Source organism: Squalius cephalus, assembly GCF_949319135.1.
Source record: "Squalius cephalus genome assembly, chromosome: 24".
NCBI classification, from domain to species: domain Eukaryota; kingdom Metazoa; phylum Chordata; class Actinopteri; order Cypriniformes; family Leuciscidae; genus Squalius; species Squalius cephalus.
Genome location: NC_137145.1, coordinates 16796233 through 16818564, shown reverse-complemented (window position 1 = coordinate 16818564; position 22332 = coordinate 16796233). Strand labels below are relative to the sequence as shown.

Below are 22332 nucleotides of genomic sequence, written 5' to 3'. Positions count from 1 at the left end.
TCAAAAACACGTTTTACTTTAAAACTGCAAAATCAACGGTCTAAACCTAAACAAGTCGTGTTCCAAATTTGAGATTAATATCTCAAAAAATAAGCTTTCATAAGATTTTGTTTGGCCACAGTACCAAACGGTTTCATTAGATGAAATTCATCTCCCATTTATTTCCAATGCGGTCATTTTTGACACAAGTGACTATTTTTTTCAGGACCATTTAACTTTTTCGAATCATGGCCAAGATTTTTTTTTGTTTTCACACAGCAAGTGCCAAAACCTTTACCAAGTTTCGTACCATTCCAATGAAGTAAAAAACAAAACAAAACATAACATTTGCCACCAAAAGAGCACCATCTCCTCTCTTCTCCATTCTTATGCTCATCTTTAGCAGATCGTCTTGACCTACAGCACATGCCTACGTTCATTGAGTTGCTGCCATGTGATTGACTGATTAGATATTTACATTATCGAGCAGTTGAACAGGTGTACCTAATAAAGTGGCCGGTGAATGTTACTGAGTTTGCTTCAAGTTATTCTTCATTTAGTTGTTTATGATGTGCATTGGTTATTGGACACAACATAAAAATAGTATGATGCAAATAAATGTTCTCTATTGTGTGATTTAGAGAAGAATTGTACATTTTTTTGACTGTTGTTTGATTTCTGTCTTTTTGTGCAGGTAAAATGTCTGTTGTTTGATGAGCAGAGAAACAGTTCATCTTAATAAAACTCCAGTAGCTGTCCCTCCGTCTGTTGATGGCTACGAAATAAGCTGTGAAATATTTGATATTTTTTGTTCAATCCTCTTTTACCTAAATCCTATTTATACATTTTAATATATTTTTTAGTAATACATTGTGAACAATTTAAGGACAGGACTGTGTGAAATAATTTAATTGCATTTCAATAATATAGTATTACTGTTCTTTGAGGTCAAAAACAACGGTCAACTGCTTCACTGCTACCGAGTGAAATCCAATTATTCATTTCAGCATTATATTACATACTTTTTCAGTTGTCAGCTAGCCTGGCTAACGTCAGACCACTTTCTCTTTGAGACGTGGTCTGGAAACCACATGTACATTTTCTCGTATTTGAGGCGTGGTTTACGAATGCCCAGAGCCGTTTATTGGGCGCTACGAATGTCTATCAAATGCGCCTGTACGCAGCTCATAGCCAATCATTTCAAATTATACCAGATGACGTATGTAGAGCGACAGATATTCAAAGAAGACGACGATGGGTCAGAGATTTATGTGTACACCAGAGAGTCCTGCACGGGTCCGATTTTGTAAATCCGCACCCGACCCGTTTTCCAACAGCAGCACTAATAAAAATCTGCACCGACCCGCTTAAAATAGAACCGACACCCGACCCGCACCCGAAATAAAATCAGTTTAGACTATCACATTATAGACACACTTACAAACATTTTTATTGCCAGGTCATACAGAAGTTATTACACGACCATTATAGCCGAAGCTGTCAAAAGGCCGATACATGAAGAACATGGCTAACGTTACCACACAAATCGAACAGACGCGGCTACACCACTATATGCCACACAATTTCGTCTAGCCTACATCTGACAATTTTGGGTTCAAACACACCCTGCACACCACACATACTTAACAGTGTTAAATATGAAAAATACCGTTCGATAGAGCTGCTTTGTTACCAGTTATCTGCGTGCTTCCTCGGGGATGAAGTTCCACATTTGCGGCTATCCAACACGAAAATGTTTGCAGCAAAGCCTTTCACAATATTTTCTTCAGATAACTCCAAATTTCTCCCACACACTAGACTTGATTTTTGATGACGTATTGTCGACAACTTTACAATCTCCACTAGCTATTCTTTTCTTCAACTCCTCAGCATCCATCTCGACGACTGCAAGCAGAACGCGCGCGCGCGGTTGTGATGCATTTTTAAAAGTGTGGAAGTAGCCTTGGTAACGTTATAGATCCTGGGAGGGCGTGGCGCGTCGGCACAAATAAACTGATGTGGATTTTAAATTATTTTATCAACTTGAAATACAGGCATATTTTTGTAGATGTGTTCCTAAAAATATGCATATATTTTTACGTCTGTCATGTTGGATCCATAGATAAACAAACTGCTTCGGTGTGTCGCATATACTTCGTCATCGTCTTCCTGCTCCCTCCCCGTTCTGTGATTGGTTCCCTATTTCAGGGGAAAAATTAGTCCATGGTGTCCAGACTACCTTGCAGCGTGAATAAAATCGCGCTGCTCAAGGCAGTATGGGGAAACCCAGGCTAGTTGTCAGCAGTGAGGAAATCGAATCTTTCAAGAGTCATGGATTTCTTGTCTTTACTCTTCACCGCAGTGCTTATTTTGTTCATACTATTATAAGCTTGAAATTATGCTAATGCATTATGTGCAATGTTGTCAAATAGTATTTACCAAGGATGTATGTCATATTACAAACTGTATGCACTGTATAGACCTACATTAAAACTGTCAACAATGTTAAGAGTCTAAAACAGTTTGTTTGTATTTTTATTTAATAATGTTTATTTATTAATACTTAAAAACAGGTCTTGAGGAGGACTTATTGGACCAGATGTCACTGTTTTATGGAGTCTGGCCAGGCTTGGCTTTCTCAGATAAGTCATCTTTATTTCAAGAGCGGTAAACTGATAATGGATTCCATAATCAATGCAGCCTGGTGATTATACACTCACCTAAAGGATTATTAGGAACACCTGTTCAATTTCTCATTAATGCAATTATCTAATCAACCAATCACATGGCAGTTGCTTCAATGCATTTAGGGGTGTGGTCCTGGTCAAGACAATCTCCTGAACTCCAAACTGAATGTCAGAATGGGAAAGAAAGGTGATTTAAGCAATTTTGAGCGTGGCATGGTTGTTGGTGCCAGACGGGCCGGTCTGAGTATTTCACAATCTGCTCAGTTACTGGGATTTTCACGCACAACCATTTCTAGGGTTTACAAAGAATGGTGTGAAAAGGGAAAAACATCCAGTATGCGGCAGTCCTGTGGGCGAAAATGCCTTGTTGATGCTAGAGGTCAGAGGAGAATGGGCCGACTGATTCAAGCTGATAGAAGAGCAACTTTGACTGAAATAACCACTCGTTACAACCGAGGTATGCAGCAAAGCATTTGTGAAGCCACAACACGCACAACCTTGAGGCGGGTGGGCTACAACAGCAGAAGACCCCACCGGGTACCACTCATCTCCACTACAAATAGGAAAAAGAGGCTACAATTTGCACGAGCTCACCAAAATTGGACAGTTGAAGACTGGAAAAATGTTGCCTGGTCTGATGAGTCTCGATTTCTGAGTCAGAATTTAGCGTAAACAGAATGAGAACATGGATCCATCATGCCTTGTTACCACTGTGCAGGCTGCTGGTGGTGGTGTAATGGTGTGGGGGATGTTTTCTTGGCACACTTTAGGCCCCTTAGTGCCAATTGGGCATCGTTTAAATGCCACGGCCTACCTGAGCATTGTTTCTGACCATGTCCATCCCTTTATGACCACCATGTACCCATCCTCTGATGGCTACTTCCAGCAGGATAATGCACCATGTCACAAAGCTCAAATCATTTCAAATTGGTTTCTTGAACATGACAATGAGTTCACTGTACTAAAATGGCCCCCACAGTCACCAGATCTCAACACAATAGAGCATCTTTGGGATGTGGTGGAACGGGAGCTTCGTGCCCTGGATGTGCATCCCACAAATCTCCATCAACTGCAAGATGCTATCCTATCAATATGGGCCAACATTTCTAAAGAATGCTTTCAGCACCTTGTTGAATCAATGCCACGTAGAATTAAGGCAGTTCTAAAGGCGAAAGGGGGTCAAACACAGTATTAGTATGGTGTTCCTAATAATCCTTTAGGTGAGTGTATATCAGTGTCTGTTGTGAGTTGTTGAGGTTGGAGAAGTTCGTATTCACTGAACTAAATATTTAAATATTTATATAGATCAGAGTTCATATCTCAAGCACAAATCTCATGTTTCAGGTGTTATCTGAGGTGGCCAAAACCTGGGTGACTCAAAGTTGCCTCAAGCTAAGAATTCACACTCGGAGAGAATTGTCAACATGGTTGAGTCTAGCAACATTCTGAAGCCAGAAGTGTCCTATTGGCTTAAATGAGGCAAAACAAGAATAACAGCCAACATTAATTTAATTCAAGACAGGACAACTCAATTTCACATATAAACAAGCCTGCAATGTATTATGTTACTATTACCATTTCAAAGGGGTGGTATAATGGCCCTTTCACAAAATGTAAAATGAGTCTCTGATGTCCCCAGAGTGTGTATGTGAACTTTTAGCTCAAAATGCCCCACAGATATTTTTATATAGCATATACTAAAATTGTCACTTTTTGAGGGTGAGCAAAAACGCAACGTTTTTGTGTCTGTCCCTTTAAATGCAAATGAGCTGCTGCTCCCAGCACAGGGGGTGGAGCTTCAACAACTCATGTCCTTTTACCTCACACAGATATGCACTGAAAATTTCAAAAACTTTTAGCCTTTTATGTTCAAACCGGAGTCAGACAATGATGGAGAGACTCAAGAAGAAGTGACAACATGTAGAGTGCAACAGGCCATTTCTGAATGGTTAGTTGATGAATTTATATAGCTGATGTGGAGTTAACTATCTTCTGGTCATTGATTAGCATATTCTGTCATGATAATGTATAAATCACGTTCCCGGGGGAGGGTTTAATGTAAATTCTAGGGTTGGTGATGTCACAAACCCGGGAGGAATGTCGTGTAGTCCCTACCAGCCGTTTGTAGTCCTTAAAAAACGTCCTTATCTTCCTTTGTTTTGAACTTTGAGCGTTGTAACTTTGCAGATGTTGTTTATGCTCAAACAGCAACATTACACACTAACTAAAGTTAGAAAAATGAAATCATAATCAACCACCCCTTTAAAACCAAGTAACATCAATTGAATCGGAAAGCCATATTTTCTAGGTTTCTTCTGGATTTAGTCCGTCTCAGTTTTTTCTGTTTCTTTATGTAATGATGGATGGATGGATGAAACAAACATTCAGTGACAGGAATAACACAAGAGAAAGTCTAGGTTTTCTGTGAAAAATCCAAACCAACCAATACCAACCAGTATCTATATCAATTGTGTAGAGTAGCAGTAAACTGGAGTCAATGGAGTCAAAGTGAATAATACCTAGAGGCATGTTGTTTGAATACATTTAGGTGCTAGTTAGATAAACAGGAAAACGAAGAGCAGTTAGAGGAAGGTCTCAAAAAGTCCCATCAAATAATTTGATTCTGAGCTCAAAAGGTCCAGCAGCCTCAGTGAGGGTGCAACAGTAAGGTCTCACTGCTAAGACCAATAGGTCAAGTGTTCAATTGGAATAGAATACTAGAATACGTATTCCAAAATCCAGAAAATCACATGGAATTGTGTGTGAAACATTTTAAGATAGCGGAAATTGTTTGGGTGCATGTGTTATTCAAAGTTTAAATGAATAACTACCCACATGCAAACAGTCTGAAGAAAATCATATAGGAGTTTTAAATTGCTTGACTTAACAAATACAATTCAAGCCACCTATTCAGTTCTTTTCTCCATCGCAATTTAAGCTCCGCTTCAGTTGATAAAATATCAAGCTCTTGAGCTCTTATCTCCAGTCCTGGTCCTGTCTCTCAATAGGAATGTGTGGCTATGAGGTGGGGTGAAAAATTGGGAAATTGCTGGCAGCATTTGAGGGACACATCCGCGCTTCATCACCGCAACCACATTCATGTAAAAAGTATCCCTGAAGTATCCTGTTCTGCGTGGAGCAGCTATACACTACTTTTGTATTAGCTGAATAAACTGTCTCTTTTGTATGAGTGTGCAACAAACATGCAAACAAGCTGAAAATAAAGCTTGCACTCCACATTCACACCGATTATAGCCTCCACCCAACACAAACACCCACAACATTCACACCCTAACACCAGACCAAACCATGTCAAGTAATATAAGAACCACGTGGGACCATAAAATGGCTTCAAATGTACAACAAATGCTCAGTAAATGAGGTGTTTCATTTTCAGAAAATTATAACTAAGCCCTGCTTTGATGAGTTTTACAATTTCTAGCAAAATTAAACAAACAAACAAACAAACAAGCATCAGCATAAAAAAATAAATAAAAAAAACGAATTAAAAATAAATAAATAATTCAAACTACTCCAGAAAGGGTAACAGCCAGGGTTGCAATCTTAGCTTAAATAAATCACCACAAAATAAGGACTAGCTAGTTGAGACCAAAAGTGACTTTGTAGTTATTAGTAAACTAATAAACATAGGCCTATTAATAAACACATATTTCTTTGATCATAACTTGGATAATAGGATTGAATGATCGAGCTTGACGAATGCTGTCAACATTTTAGTACTTAAAATGAGTTCTTCGTTTAAAAAAATATTTTATACATTGAATTAATGTAAATTCAACATATTCCATTATTGTTGCATGGTTTTAATTGTGAGATACAGTTCAATATCTCTAATACTATGCAAAATGTTCTGTTTGCGACAGTAAACTCAAACATTTTCTGATCAAACATTTATTATTATTATATTTTTTTAAAAACGCTAGAATGTGGGTGTGGATGTAAGGTAATACAACTGAACCAATTGTTTCGGCTAATACACATTATTAATATTACATAAGATGAGTAGAGAAATAAATTAAGCAAATGTTTAAAACGGACCAATGACTGAGCTCGCTGCATGACCTCTATATTAATATTCATGAGCCGCGCCACGCCTCGGAGTGGTCTTCCTATGATTGTGTTGTCTTCGTCCTATTGGGCAGACGCATCCTGCGCGTCGTCACATAGCACAGATTTTCACTTTGCGCTTAAAACATCATTATATCATGTCGTCTTTGTATAAACCGTTTTCTGTTTCGGAGGGACCGTGCAAAGATGCTATACTGAGACGAGGATGCACACCGCAACAGCATCCTGAAGCGCTAACCCGGATTGCCTCCGCTGGCGGGGGCTCGACGCGTACTTTTACCCCAATTCCCCAAATTTATCTAGGCCAGAGGAATCTAGCGGCCGCTGCTATCGGAGGGAGAAAAATCACCCATCCGTGGAAGGCTATTCTTGCAGGTACATGCGTATTTGTGTTTGTGTTAGAAGCACACAAGCGCTAATGTTTTGGTGAATCACGCGATACCCTATTATGCGCGAGCCCACAATAACAGTCATGCGTGACCACGTTGGCACGTCCCCTTCCATACTTACAGTCTGCCATTACTGTGAAACTCACTCTCAGTCCATGACCTGCATGTCTTTGCTGGGTCAACCAAATGGTAGCTTCCAGAAATTTCATTTGTTTACTAATTTGTTTAAATAGGTTTGGACAGTTAAAACAGTATGCTTTATTTATATAAATATCAACTGAACTACTTAACCATATTCCAACATTCCAACAAAACTAGTTTGGTTACAGTGTTGCATACATTGGGCTTTAAACATCCAAGTACAACTAAAACAACATGACCTTATATGAAACTGATTTGTCCTTGATAAACAATGTAAGCTTAAACAAATCATAGATTGCCGCTGATGTCACTGAATGCAATATAGGCACGCTTTATTTACTGATGATATTATTTTTACCCAGGTGGCATTGCAGGAGGCATTGAGATCTGCATCACATTCCCAACGGAGTACGTGAAGACCCAACTACAGTTAGATGAAAGAGCTAACCCTCCTCGGTACCGGGGCATAGGTGAGGGCAACTGGCATGACATGAAAAATCACCAATATCATTTCTAAAAGAATGCTACTGTGTACATGTTTCTTTTTGTCCTCCTAATGTTTAATCATAACTGGACTTTTTGGTGAAAACAACAGATTTCTCTCTTGTTACTTATGCAGGACTTCTTCGATAATGAGTCATTTTTCTCAGATGTACGTCACAATGCAGAAGAAAGATCTGTTGCTACTTTAGTTTCATTGCAACTGTGGCTGACAATAGGAAATAGAGATATAATGACTAGCATAGTTCATGTTTGTTGGTTGGATGGATTCCAGACGTCATTCTTTTACCTGTTGGAGGTTGTTGGCATGGTCTTGAGTCTTTCCTCTATATAGAACAGCCCTCCATTTTGCACTTCCTGAACCTGAACCTGCAAACATTAATGAGGCAATCTTTAAACTTTGCCTGATGAAGGTGGTAGCATCCAGAGGTAACATTTCTAATTCACACACACCTTCAAGCGCACCACAAGAATTAGGTGTTTTACTCGTGTTTGACCTCGATGGACTGAACAGAAGGAAATAACTGGAAAAAAAAAAATCACGTCAAAGAAGGCGGAGCCCCAGAGCCACATCTACTTATTATGTAATCATCACGGACCAATAGTAGCTTGAATAATTTTCCCAGCTGGAGCAAACTTTTCCAGAAAGTTCACTTTGGCAAACTATACTCCAAATGAACTTCATTTTGGCCTGATATTGTTCGAAATGGCATCACAACTGTTCCTCCTTTGATTTTGCTTAATGAATATCGGGGCCTTAACTGAATGTGTAAATAAAATTGTGTAACCTGTATTTTTGCGCAGGTGATTGTGTTAAGCTGACAGTGCAGGATCATGGGTTGAGAGGTCTGTATAGAGGGCTTAGTTCACTCCTTTACGGATCCATCCCGAAATCTGCAGTACGGTAAGGAACATTGGTCTTTACCTGTTTTAGCATGAATAGTGTGTCTTTTGCTTACGCTTTTGTCATCATGGCAGGTTTGGAACATTCGAGGTTCTTAGTAACCCGATGAGGGACGCCACAGGTCGGCTTGACAATAAAGGAAGTTTACTGTGTGGGCTTGGAGCGGGAATTGCAGAAGCGGTGTTGGTGGTCTGTCCAATGGAGACAGTCAAGGTGGGACTGTAACTAGTTATTTTGGTTATACATTAGGGCTGGAACGACGCGTCAACATAATCGATTACGCTCTGTTTATGTTCATCCCTAATACCCTATCATGTTTCACACAAAACAAAACTCATGGCTAGTATGGCAGCACCATGATACCGTTGGATTCATACAGCATTTTGTTTTTTTATGAGCATGACAGCCTCATTCTTTAACCAAACTGACACTGCACATTTTCAGAACTGCGTTCTTGACAAACCTGTGCTGAATAAACGGATCCGCACTGGACAACTAGTTGTCTGCCACATCATACTGTGTATTGTGAGAGCCACAGTGTACTGTATAATCATGATGGATTTACTCACAGAGAAGGAGAAATGACATTCTGATTTCTGTATCTTACTCAATATATCCCATCCGTATCATTTTCAGGTGAAGTTCATTCATGACCAGTGCTCTCTGAGGCCACGCTACCGAGGGTTCTTCCACGGCGTACGGGAAATTATCAGAGATCAAGGTACTTATGGACCAGTACAAACGTATGTATTAAAGGGATAGTTCACCCAAAAATGAAAATGCTGTCATCATTTACTCTTCCTCAAGTTGTTCCAAACCTGTATGACTTTCTTTCTTCTGCTGAACACAAAAGAAGATATTTTGAAGAAAGTCGGTAACCAAACGACTGATGGACCCCATTGACTATAGTAGGAAAAAAAAAATACTATGGAAGTCAATGGGGACCAGCAACTGTTTAATTACCAACCTTCTTTAAAATATCTTCTTTTGTGTTCAGCAGAAGAAAGTCAGTCATACAGGTTTGGAACAACTTGAGGAAGAGTAAATGACAGCATTTTCATTTTTGGGTGAACTATCCGTTTAATAGAGACAGAAGGAGCAGACCGACCATTCATAGAAAAATGTAGGGGGGTTGTAGAAAATAAAATATAAAAAACTATAACGATTAACTCTATTTTAATAGAATATATATATATATTTTTTTTTGTGTGTGTGTGTAGGTATGTGTGTATGCATGTGTATTTATGGGTTTGTATTTATGTATTGTTGTGGTGAGATGTGGACCTTGAGTCTGTAATAAAGTTTTGATGATTATATATATATACTATTAAAATAAATAATAAACTAAGTTTTTTATGATAATATTTTTATATTTAATAAAATCATTTAATAAACAACTAAATAATCATTTAAAAAAAATATTAAAAATATTTAAAAATATTAACATGTATTCTATATAAAATAAAATTAATAGTTTTTGAAAAATGTAACACTTTTTTTTTTTTTTTTTGTAATTTATTTATTCCGTGTTTGTAGGTGTTCGAGGGACATATCAAGGACTGACTGCTACACTTCTGAAGCAGGGTAGCAACCAGGCGATACGCTTTTATGTTATGAACTTGTTGCGCAACTGGTACAAAGGTGAGGATGAGATCCAATAATAATACTTTTTAAGTATGGGTGTTCAAGAAAACTGATCATCTTGGCTTTATCTTCAGGCGATGACCCCAGTCGTGACATGCACCCGCTGGTTACAGCGATGTTTGGAGCGACAGCCGGGGCGGCTAGTGTTTTTGGGAACACACCCCTTGATGTGGTGAAGACTCGAATGCAGGTTAGCAGAAGCTTCTCTACGGAGCCCCCCTAGTCCCACTTTGTCAAAAAAAATGTATTATAACTATCTCGTGGCCTCAAGATAGTAACTCGTGGCCTCAAGATAGTAACTCGTGGCCTCAAGATAGTATCTCGTGGCCTCAAGATAGTAACTCTATCTTAGATAGTAATACTATCTTGAGGCCACGAGTTATTATCTTGAGGCCACGAGTTACTATCTTGAGGCCACGAGATAGTTATAATTAATTTTTTTGACAAAGTGGGACTAGGGGGGCTCCGTACTTCTCAAATAATTCATTCAAATTAATACAAGAAAACTATTGAATGCCATTTTATAATCCATTTGTCTTAGGGTTTGGAGGCTCATCGCTACAAGAGCACCATGGATTGCGCATTCCAGATTTTGAAGAACGAAGGCCCTCAAGCGTATGTTTCCTCATAAATATTATTTCTTTTTAACTTCCTTTTCTTTTCTTCTTCCTTACACTTTTCTTGCTTTGAATCGCAGGTTCTACAAAGGCACAGTCCCACGATTGGGCCGAGTGTGTCTGGACGTTGCCATTGTCTTTGTTCTCTATGAGGAAGTCGTGAAGCTACTGAACAACGTCTGGAGAACAGACTGAAGATAGAACAGGGTGTAGAACTGATCGAGACAGATTGAACTATCCAAACACAGTTGGCCACGTCAGTCAAGTTTAAAGATCCAGACATGAACCGTGACCTCTGGCCCAGAGGATTTAAACCATCCATCTGTGTCTGTATTGTTAAAACCAGGGCCTTAAGCAATGAGAGGGAACCTGTAGCTTACAGTATATTTATTGATGCGCAAAAATATTGATGGATGAAAAGCATATCATCAGTTTGCTCTCTTCGGTAAAATCGTGCAAGTGTCTTCTCACCACCACCATGCTTTTAAAGAGATTGTCGTGAGACAATCCACTCATGTGGCATGAAAACATAAAAGCACTACCAAGTACACAGAAATATCAATGTAATGCTCATGTTTTTTTGCCCTAGTTTACGTGCACAGTTACACTGGAAATGGTTTAAATGTGCTTTTGTAAGAACTTTTATCTTGATGTTGTCATACATCTCAAAACCGGTCAAGGCCAAGACATTCCTGTTGATGTTAAATTTGCATGCATAAATGGCATCAAGACCAGGATGTCGAAGCTTGAGTACCGAGTCAATAGAACTCATGTTTCGTTTGCGTTTTTTATAAAATGTAAATGGCAGCTTTTTTTTTGTTATTTATTTATAAGCTTTTTCATTAACACGCATTTCCTCACAAAGGTTGCCTGTTCTGTACTATTCACGCTACTTTTGTGTTTGTGTCCCATATATAAGCAGTGCTTCTTCAAAACAGATCCTGAATACGTCACACAGATTCAATAAACCAAATAGGTTCAGTTTCCCGTCCTTGTGACCTTATTGAGTAGCCAATATTGATCAATTGATCCAAACTCTTTGAATTCTATCTTAAGGCTCTTAACGTCATATACCAGTTGTCCGATAACAACAAACTGCTTTTGATGCTACAGTTGTTAATTCAAGATAAGAAAGTCACACACACACAACCCCATAAAAATCCTTTTACTGCTTGTTTAATGAGAAAACGTCTCTGCTGACGTAGTGCGGTCCACTGTGACGATGCTGGTTATCTCTCGGCACTGGAACAGACCCGGTTAATGCCGCCTGTATCGCAGCATTAGGGATTAAGTTAATTACAAAGAATGTGTGTGTGAAAGATTACACGGATTAGACTGGGTCAGATCGCCTGCACTTCCACGGGGCAGTTGCTCATTTGAGTGGTGTATCGGGCGTTTTATCTTCCCGCTATCTGGCCCGACAACATCAGAGAGCATTATATGTCATCTATTGTGACGCTGTCAAAGTGGTTTCGTTGGACAAATAGGCTAAGGCTTAGTGCTCCAACACTTGCTGTTCACTGTCCCGTGGGGGGGATGCTTCCAGACGCCTGATTGGCTGTTGCATGCAGAGCCTGGGGCCGCTGGTTTCTCCGGGTTACTTCCTCCATCTAATGGAGAAAAGAAGATAAGACATGCCAAGTGTTCCTACCAGGTGGTGTCGCACACAGTATTGTGTGGGCATGGAAATAAATAATCTGTGCAGGATATAGGAGTCACTTACATTCTTAAACACTTGTCTTTCCCACCGCTGGCCACTCTCTGTCCATCGGGACTCCAATCAACGGCAAAAACCTGAGCAATAAAAGAAAATAGATGAGTGGTGTTTGTCCATGCATAACATGCAGCTCTAACACAAGGGTGGTTGTTGCCAAGGCATTGCTATGCTGTTAAGGTATTCAGAGTTTTTGGCACATTATGTGGTCGCTAGAGTGTTCTGGGTAGTTGCTAGGTGACTGCTTAGAGACCCAAAGTAAAGTCATTTCTAAATGTGGGAAATTTACTAAATTTGCCTATTTACTAAAAAAATAAAATAAATAAATCTTATATCTTACATGCATTTTATAAAATAAAATAGTGTTTTCAAGTTTTAAACAACTGTGAGAATCCTAATATTTCATTTTAAAAAAACAATTTAATTTAAATAAAGCTGATAAATTTTAAATGAAAAACCTAAATGAAAATGAGAAATTTTGCCTTGTGAACTAAATGAAATAATTGAGTTGTAGTACTAAAATTCCTAAAACTGAAAAAAAAAAAATCAGAGCTATAGAGAAATGAATAAAACAAATAAAAATAACAAAAGCATAACAAACTAACTAAAACTGAAATTAAAATGAAAACTGAAAAACTGAAAATATAAAAATAAAAGCTAAATTAAAAATACTCTATAAAATCCTATAATAGTATATTAAATATATAAATAATACTAAAAATAACATTGATGTGGGTGTACTGCCTGGAGTTTTAAAATCCTAACCGATAGTGAAATCTGGTTACAGCACACACTTAAGGAGAATCTTTGCAGATTTTCTTCCCTCAAATCTTAAAGGAACACGTCAACTTTTTGGGACTTTTGCTTATTCACTGTATCCAAATCCTCTGGTTTAATGTTAAATCTTAAAAAATGCGAAATATTATTTATACATGATTCTATAGATCTATTAGTTGAAAACATACCAGTAAAGGACTCTATTAAATACCATGGCATCCATATTTCTAAAAATAAACATACACGTGAAAAACTGAATTATATGCCTAAAATTAAAAGTTATAGTTGTAACGAAAAGAAACTTCCTGAGTTAATAGTTCATGGTATCAAACAATTTTCTCATTCCTGTAATATCAGATTCATTTTTCAATCCAATCATAAAATCTCGCACAAATCGCTGGTATTCATTGGAAAGAGGCATGGTTAAATCCATATAAATTTTGCATGCTGAATAAAGTTAAAGAGGTACATTTTAAAATACTTCACACAAAATCTACCCATGTAAAGCTTCGTTATCAAAATTCATGGACACGAGGAAGACTTGGCTTATTTGTTTTACAACTGTGATTTATCTTTAAAATTTTGGTCTGATGTTAGTTCTTTTCTTTTTGAGGGGAATTATAAAGGGGAATTATAAATTATCTCTAAAAGATGTTATATGTTCTTTCACACACAGAGGCAAAATGTTTGAATATGTGGTTAACTTCTACATTTTGCATGGTAAATATTACATCCATAAACAAAAATTTGCTAAATGCATACCTAAATTTTATTTATTCTTAATAGAGATGGAATCGCTGAAGTCATTAAAGTTAATTAAAAATAAAAATAATTAAATTGTTGTATGCTGAAATCAGTGATTTGACTCATTTGTTTCAATAAAAAAAAAAGATTCCTCAATATCGGAGGGGAAAATCAGGGATAAATCGGCCTAAAACTACTGTAGTGTGAGCCAGGCATAAGACTCTAACCTCTGAACAAAATCCATTCACGGTCTTACCTCATCAGCGTGGCCAGGCAGATCAGCGTTCAGTTTGCCCGTCTTGATGTCCCACACCTTCAGAGTGCTGTCACTGCTGCCACTGACCAACAGACGGCTGTCTGCAGACCACGCCACCTGGTACACCGGCCCGACATGACCGCGAAGGGAGGTCAGGTACCTGGAAAACATTAAAAAAAGATCTTAAAGTTCTTTAATAGACTTTCACAGGGTCAGAAAACAGAACGACATTGTCTGTGCACTGTGTATACTGGCTGTGTTGTTGCCATGTGAAAACAAGCAAAATATGCCGTGATTTGCTGACGTGATCTGAGTGCCCCCTAGTGTACTCTACTGGAAGTACACTGGTTCTGTGCCACCATGGATCCGTTTACAAAGGCTGCATCCGAAATCACACACTTCTGTACTATATAGTAGGAGAAAAACATTATGTGAAGTTTACATAAAACATAGGGTCGGAGAGTACCTGAATGACTTACTATTTGCGGTGAGATTCTGAAGCTCATATCCAATATACGCTTTACTTTCCCATGGGGCCATGGGAGAGGACTTTTGAATGGCAGTGAGTGAAACAACGCAACTTAAGCTGATGTGTAACATGCCAATGATAAAGTACATCCGGATTACATTCATTCTATTCTAGTCATTTCTATTACATTCACAAACACTTTTTTTTTAGGTCGCAAAGTAATTAATTATTCAAGTACCTATTCAGAAAGACTGTGATTTCAGATGCAGCAACAGGCTGTTTGGAATGGAATACAAGCTTACTGCACACTATATTGTAAAATTTATATGTGAAGCAATAGTTGATATGTAAAATTAAACATTTCAAATAGTAGTTTGTATTACAATGTCATAACTTTTGAAAGTGCATTGCATTGTGGGATACCCAGTGAAGTGAAATTTAGGCATATATAATATTCGAATACTAGTCTATGCACAAAATTTACATACAACTGTGTATACTTATATTAGTATTAATATAAAATACTGCAGTTATAATATAAATGTGGTAGTATGCTAATCTAAACATAAGTCTCAAATCAATCAGGGATCTGTGACCACCCTACTTACTTTCCTGTCTTTCCGTCCCAGATCTTTATAGACTTATCAAAGGAAGCGCTGGCGATCAGTCGTGTGTTCGGGGAGAATAGCACCTCATTGACCAGCGCTTGGTGACCTGTCAAACGGGCCACTGGCTTCTTCTCCTCCGCTGGGTTCCATAAGAACATTGTGAAGTCGTCTGATCCTGACACCAGCCTCTCATGACCTTCACCCTTTAGAAGACCAAATGTTTTTTTATACATAAATCCCATCTCTCACAAGTCGATACTGCATATAAACTGGTCTCACTCACTCTGACGTTGTTGTAGCGCTTCAGAGCCTTTTCCTTGATTTCGTCCACTGCGGAAAATTGATTTATATTTACAAAATGATCCTTATTACATTCACTACCATTCAAAAAGTTTGGGCTCAAAAAAAATACTTTAATTCAGCAAGGACGCATTAAATTGATCAAAAGTGAAAGTAAAAACGTTTTTAATGTTACAAATAAATTCTGTTCTATATTGAACTTTCTATTTATTAAACAATTCTGAAAGAAAATGTGTCCGTTTCCACAAAAATCAACATTGATCAAAATAAATATTTCTTGAACACCAAATCAGCATATTAAAATGATTTCTGGAGGATCATGTGACTAAATAAATCACAGGAATTTTAAATTATAATAATATTTCACAATATTACTGTTTTACTGTATTTTCTATCAAATAAATGGTGTTTTTTAGTTTCAGAAACTAAAAAAAATACAAAATCATACCAACCCCAAACTTTTGAACAGCAGAGTACAATAATAAATCCATTGCTATGCTGAAACCTACATGATCCAGTGAGATCCTGAGGGTTTATGGTTGCGGTAGCTGGCTCGAACGCTCCTGTGCGCAGAACGTAGTCGGTGCTGAGGGCCAACGTGTTGACCCAATGAGCGTGACCTTGCAATATACGACACTGAACTCCCTGCGGAAAAGATGAGAGCAGATATTCACAGATAATTCAGACAAAATCCCTAGTAAACATGCTTTTAAGTTATATTTGATCTATTATGAGTGGAAACATCTTACATCTTTGGCTCTCCAGACTTTAATGGTCCTGTCCTGAGATGAGGTGTACAGGAGACCATCACCTCCCCATTTTACACACGTCACAGACTGCGTGTGGCTGGTCAGGATCTTATCACAACGGCCCAAAACCGTATCCCATATCCGAATCGTACAGTCTTTACTGGAGCTAGCCAAATACCGACACTCTGGGTTTCTGTGATGGAGTGAAATTTGATTGACATTTCATGAATTATAATTGAATTAAACAATTCATAAATAATAAACAATAATTTACTCATTTTAAAACATAATTAAATGATAAAAATACATTATTATCATTTATAATAAATTTGAATGAATTCACTGTAGAGCTAAAATAAAGTAAACATGCAAATTAACAAATATAAAACATAGACATGTATCAATACTTTGATTACAAGTAGTGGCGATATCTTAGAAAGCAGGTTGGCCGATATCTGATATCATTCTATTTCATTTAAAAGATAGTAAAAACACATGCATAACAATTGCTGAAATCAGAAATAAATCATTTGAAAATAAATGTGAAATACAAAAGCACACCTCACAAGATCTCACAGCTGGATTTGCCAAAGTTGGCAAGATACGTGAAATTAAATGTTTATTAAATATTCAAAGGCCCGTTTAAATGATATAAATGCGTATTTGCTGAAGGTAGATGAGTGTATTAGTGTTTTCCTTTCTATTATGCATGCAGTTTAATTTTTTGTTTTTACAGCTTTGTCTAATAATTTATTAGACAGAACTGTTATAAAGAGATATTTAATTAAAAGTAGGGTACTTTTTGTTATACTAGTTGAAACTCTCTTCACATCCTGATCTTATCGGCTGATGCAGATAATTAAAAAATGCCAAAAATCGTTCCGACCGCTAATTACAACTCCTAAATGATTTTTCAAGACTCACAGGTGGAGAGGTTCCCAGCATAGCCAGGTGATCCACTTTGTATGTCCCGTTAAGGTCTTTCCAATCTGACTTCCTGTAATCGGATCCCACAAGAAGATCTGCAAAAAACACATCAGACACAAAACAACATCTTAGACCTAAATAACTTATAGTACACTGGAATTTCAGTGACTTAAAATGAACATGACCTGCTCACCTGACTGTTTTTGCACCCTGATGCTAATTTCTTGCCATCTGGAGACCAGGCAATGGATAAAACCCAGTGTGTGTGGCCTTATAAAACATGATGGACAGAATGTCAGATGATTGGTTTAACTTACAGGAGGGCTGTATTTAGTAACACCTAAAGGTTATGTGATAAACTGACCCCTGGCAGTGTGGTGTGGTGTTTCTGTGCTCAGATCCCAGAACCTCACTGTCGTGTCTCCAGATCCACTGGCCAGATATCTGAATAAAAAAAGCTTTATCTGGATGCATACAGTCTTATATGTTATATATGTATCTGTCTTTATATAAATTAGCATATAATATTACTGTTTAATCTACTTACTTTCCTGTAGGGCTGAATGCCACAGAGATGACGGCCTCTGTGTGGCCCTCCAAAGAGCTGGTGCATCGAGCCACGGCCCGTACACGGAATACGGCCTGCGGCTGGTACACAACTGGCAGCACCTGCTCAGTCTCCAGGCCCAACGTCTGCACACAAGTGCCCAGGGACGACACCACCTCTGCATCCTTAACAAAGAACAGGAATGGCACAGGCTCCTCCTGTAGACAGACAAAAAGATAGGGGTTATGAAATGATAAAACCAGCCTCTAGTCATCCAATGTAATGCAAAAAAAATTGTTTTCAGGCAAAAGCTATACATAACTCTATTTTATTGTACAGAATACTCTGCAAAAAGGATGGTTATTTAACAATGATTTGTTGATTTTAACTGGTAGCTGACAATTACTTTTTTTAATGGAATATTGCAGTATTTATTATAAAAGATTAATCCATGAACATGATTTTTTAGAAATTCAGGTTCCCTCATAATCTATAATAAAAATAAATTCCCCTCCTTCATACAGCGACATCTCTTCTCTTATGACATGTTTACTGGCGTGAGGGCGGGGCAACAATGACATCACAGCAATAGCAAACCACAACCATCCAATCAATTCCCGATGAACAAAATCAAAATCAACAACATTCTTCTCTTCCAACAAGCCTTTCACTCGGATATACGTCACATTAGGGAAAAAAGAATATCACAACTTCCGTTTCATGCCAACTTTAAAATGTAGGAAAAAAGGCAAACTACATTTAACATGCAGGTTACGGTTTCTTTTACATTTTTACGTTATAATTAACTTTTAGTTTTTTTGCAATTCACTCAAATAGTTCAAAGAGACTATACTCCAAGCAGAGGCGGACAGAGTACACAGCTTCATTACTTGAGTAAAAGTACAGATACCCCTTGCTAAATTTTACTCAAGTACAAGTACTACAGTCAGATGTCTACTTAAGTGAAAGTACTGAAGTACTTGTTTTCAAAAGTACTTGAGTATCAAGAGTACAAGAGTACATTTTCTAAATATTGCATTACTACTGCCACAGTGCTTACATTTATGTACATTTACGTCCTACATGGAGTTATGAAAAATGTTAATGTTAATACCTTGGAGAATGTAAAATGAATTGAAAGTAAAATCAAGTCATTTTCATCTTTTTACCATGTTGCTTTATTTAACATTTCTCACTTGCCCACAAGGCAATAGCACATATGGCAACGCTCTGACAAACCTCTGCTAGAGTTTTAATGGATTTTTTGCACCCACATTTGAACCTGACTGTGTTAAACACACCGCATACTCAAGAACATCAAAGCAAATGCTCAGCTTACATTAATGTGTAATATCAGAAAAGAAAATTCAGCTAACAATTGTGTGTACAGTTTCTCTGTTTTTTTCATCAATCAAATCACAGAGTTCCAGACTGTGACCATTTTTTGAGAATGTGTGAGTTAAAATTTTATGTGGTCGCATTTGTGCGAGTGCATGGTCATGTAGCCTATACTCAGTTAAATTCACGCATGAATTTTCCTGCATTGAACTTGTTTTAGCGCCCGCCAAAGTGAATTTTTGTCCCGCCAAAGTCTTATTTGATCGGTGAGTAAAGTAGATGAACTGCTGCGCTTGTGACAGGGCGCATGTGTACGAGGTGGACTGGACAAAAACCGGACCGGACTGGACGCTTTGGACAAAAGCGAAACGAACTGCGCGAGCGAGCGACACTGCGCGAGAGAGACCGAGTGTGTCTGCGCGCGCGACCGGCTCTCTCTCTCGCTGCTCGTTCTTTCAGTTAAACATGCGCCCTGTCACAATCGCAGCAGTTCATCTACTTTACTCACCGATCAATTTTTTATTTTATTTTTTTTTAATTTTTTTTTAGAAGTAACGGATACTCACGGTTATGGATAGAAATGTAGCGGAGTAAAGAGTACAATATTTTCCTCTCAAATGTACTTGAGTAAAGTCATGAGTACTCCCCAAAAATGATACTGAGTAAAGTACAGATCCCTCAAAATTGTAATGTAGTCAAGTAAATGTACTCCGTTACTGTCCGGCTCTTACTCCAAGTAACCAATATATATTTAAACGTAAAAAAATATATATGTAATCAAACGTAATTATAAGTATTACATTATTTACTATGCAAAAAAAAAAAAAAAATTGTTAAAATAGTTTTAGATGAAGTATGCCACACTACTATCACATGTTATGTCAAATACACAAATACAAAATTAACATATACTGTATAACACATTAGGATAATAAGTGTTGTTATACTTTATAGATTGCACTAAACTACGCATACAGGACAGGTATACACTACAGTTCAAAAGTTTAAGTTCAGTGAGATGTTTGAAGCACATATTCCAGTCCATCCTTCCTACCTTCTGTAACAGTGCGTTGCAGACCAGCTGTAGTTTGTCTGGGCTGATGTCCAGCGGCACATCGAAGGGGGATCCGAGCACCTCACCGCTCTCATCCTGGAGCTGGATCAACACACGCTCCACGTCCACGCTCATCCTTCCCTTTAAACCGCAAACACATCGACATAAACAAAATCAGTTTTAAAGCAGTCAGTAAAACTATTATAAACTGAAGGAATAAACAGGAATTCCATATGTATATACATAACACAACACTATCCATCTAGAAAAACAGAAATACCTGTCGTTATTGATCACAACTGACTTCACGTGTGCAGCTAACAGTATTTTGGACGCACGCAAACCGCGTGTGCGTGACATCATAACCGCGCGCCTAGTGTGACTGTACTGAAGTCGGAAAAGCAGACGCTCAACCGACACGAGAATGGGTGGCAAAAATAAACAGAGAACGAAAGGAAATGTTCGAGTAAGACAAATGAAAGTTATTCAATTACTAATCTTTTCTAACTACAAGTCAACTCGTTGAAATGATCTAAAGTCAGTGTAGTTGACTGAATAACAGGCCAGTGTTGTAAACTGTGACAGCATGGCAAACTGTAGCTCGCTAAAACAAATCGTTATTATGTACTTGCTTTATCTTATTGTATAAAAGTAATGTTTATGAGATTTTTGTTGTCGTGTCTGATATGTAAACCTGTGTTCCTGTTGCCCTGACGTCACGTGTTTGTCTTGTAAACAGGAAGAAAGTTAATTAGTTCCCATTAAAAATAAAAATAAAAACTAGGACCCTGCTGGACTTAGTTGATAAGTTCTAGTTCTTCTAGTTCATTAATTATTCATAAAGCACATTTAAAATGGTCCTTTAAGGACTGAGCAATGTGCAGTGCATTAGTTGAGCAACCTTTTATGATGGTGATTACCTGACTATACCATTGGGCCGTAGTCGTATGATTATAGATATGAAATGGTCATGAATGTGTAATGACAGCCCTGTATTTTCTCTCTTTCAGCCGTCCAGCAGTGGCAGGGCTGCTGATCTGTTGGCCAGGGAGAGTGGTGTTGTACCTGGGTTTGTCGGATTCGGTGTCTCAACCTCCAATGATCCAGGATATGTACCTGCAGTACAGGGGGCTGAGGAGATAGACAATCTAGTTGATGCAGACTTCCGCATGGTTCTACGGAAACTGTCCAAGAGAGATACAGTCACAAAATTGAAGGTATCATTTGTTGTGATTGATTGGAGCACTGTTTCACAGTCTAGTGTCACAAATAAATATTGCCTAGATGACAAATGTTTGGTCATTGTTTGATCAGTGATAATTAACATTTAAAAATGTGGATCACTAAGCACTGTCAGGGTTAGGGTCTCCCACACATATTTTCACAGCCTGTTACCTCTCACTGTCCTGATAGTGGGATATTTAGCACACTTTTTTATCATTTAAAAGCTTAAACAGTCAAAAACCATCCTATGAAATCGTTTTGAAATTGAACATGCCGATACTATTGGAAAAGGTACTTTAAAACCTTTTAGCGGGCTCAGTTTTTGTAATATGAACTTCACATTTGGAACACATCTTAGATGGCTTTGATTTCCTATCAATTTTATTTTGAAAAAAAAAAGAAAAAAAAAAAGATTATATATATATGAAAATATAATTATATAATTTTTATTTTATTTTTTTTTTACGTTTGAGCAGTAGGCCGCCCTAATATAACTAATACAACAGTATGTTTGAGCAATCTAATACAAATTGTATATCTTTCTTTACATTTTTGCTGAAACTTATATCATTTCTTTCACTTCTGAGTGTAAATTTAAAAAAAGAGACCAACCTTAGGTCTGTATTCCAAACCATTCATGAATTACATCCGTCAACAAGTTCAGATCTATGCTG

General features: G+C 37.7%; 4 protein-coding genes across 10 annotated transcripts in view; 3 read left to right on the top strand and 1 right to left on the bottom strand.

Annotated features, from left to right (window-relative positions):
* Positions 1–2494, top strand: part of LOC307152749 (uncharacterized protein) — a 47676-nt gene extending 45182 nt beyond the window's left edge. For 4 of the 6 annotated variants that reach the window (XM_079861650.1, XM_079861653.1, XM_079861654.1 and 1 more), the window contains one exon: positions 674–2486. In XM_079861650.1, the coding sequence (XP_079717776.1) occupies positions 674–718 (45 nt within the window). In that variant the 3' untranslated portion in view covers positions 719–2486. Of the gene's footprint in view, positions 1–673 lie in introns of all 6 variants that reach the window. The other 2 variants (XM_079861652.1, XM_079861651.1) reach the window with 2 other exon arrangements.
* Positions 2495–6761: 4267 nt separating this feature from the next.
* Positions 6762–12229, top strand: slc25a1a (solute carrier family 25 member 1a). Its single transcript, XM_079862041.1, has 9 exons — positions 6762–7130; positions 7648–7755; positions 8591–8690; positions 8765–8903; positions 9327–9411; positions 10227–10331; positions 10409–10524; positions 10876–10949; positions 11032–12229. The coding sequence occupies exons 1-9, from the start codon at positions 6893–6895 to the stop codon at positions 11144–11146; spliced, it is 1080 nt and encodes a 359-aa protein (XP_079718167.1). The 5' UTR covers positions 6762–6892; the 3' UTR covers positions 11147–12229.
* A 67-nt stretch (positions 12230–12296) lies between these two features.
* On the bottom strand, positions 12297–20826 carry nle1 (notchless homolog 1). Of its 2 annotated transcripts, none has more exons than XM_079862039.1 (13): positions 20715–20826; positions 20435–20570; positions 18043–18260; positions 17860–17939; positions 17689–17765; positions 17493–17590; positions 16569–16761; positions 16329–16464; positions 15803–15849; positions 15520–15722; positions 14443–14602; positions 12675–12745; positions 12297–12561 (listed from the first exon to the last, which is right to left on the bottom strand). In XM_079862039.1, exons 1-13 carry the CDS (start codon positions 20795–20797, stop codon positions 12549–12551), a joined length of 1515 nt encoding a protein of 504 aa, XP_079718165.1. In that variant the 5' UTR covers positions 20798–20826; the 3' UTR covers positions 12297–12548. The 2 variants fall into 2 exon arrangements, with proteins under 2 accessions (XP_079718165.1, XP_079718166.1); XM_079862040.1 differs by having other exon boundaries at positions 20435–20575; positions 20715–20814.
* Positions 20795–22332, top strand: part of ltn1 (listerin E3 ubiquitin protein ligase 1) — a 21594-nt gene continuing 20056 nt past the window's right edge. Inside the window, exons 1-2 of the mRNA XM_079862038.1 lie at positions 20795–20900; positions 21445–21651. Of these exons, the coding sequence (XP_079718164.1) occupies positions 20859–20900; positions 21445–21651 (249 nt within the window). The 5' untranslated portion in view covers positions 20795–20858. The remainder of the gene's footprint in view (positions 20901–21444; positions 21652–22332) is intronic.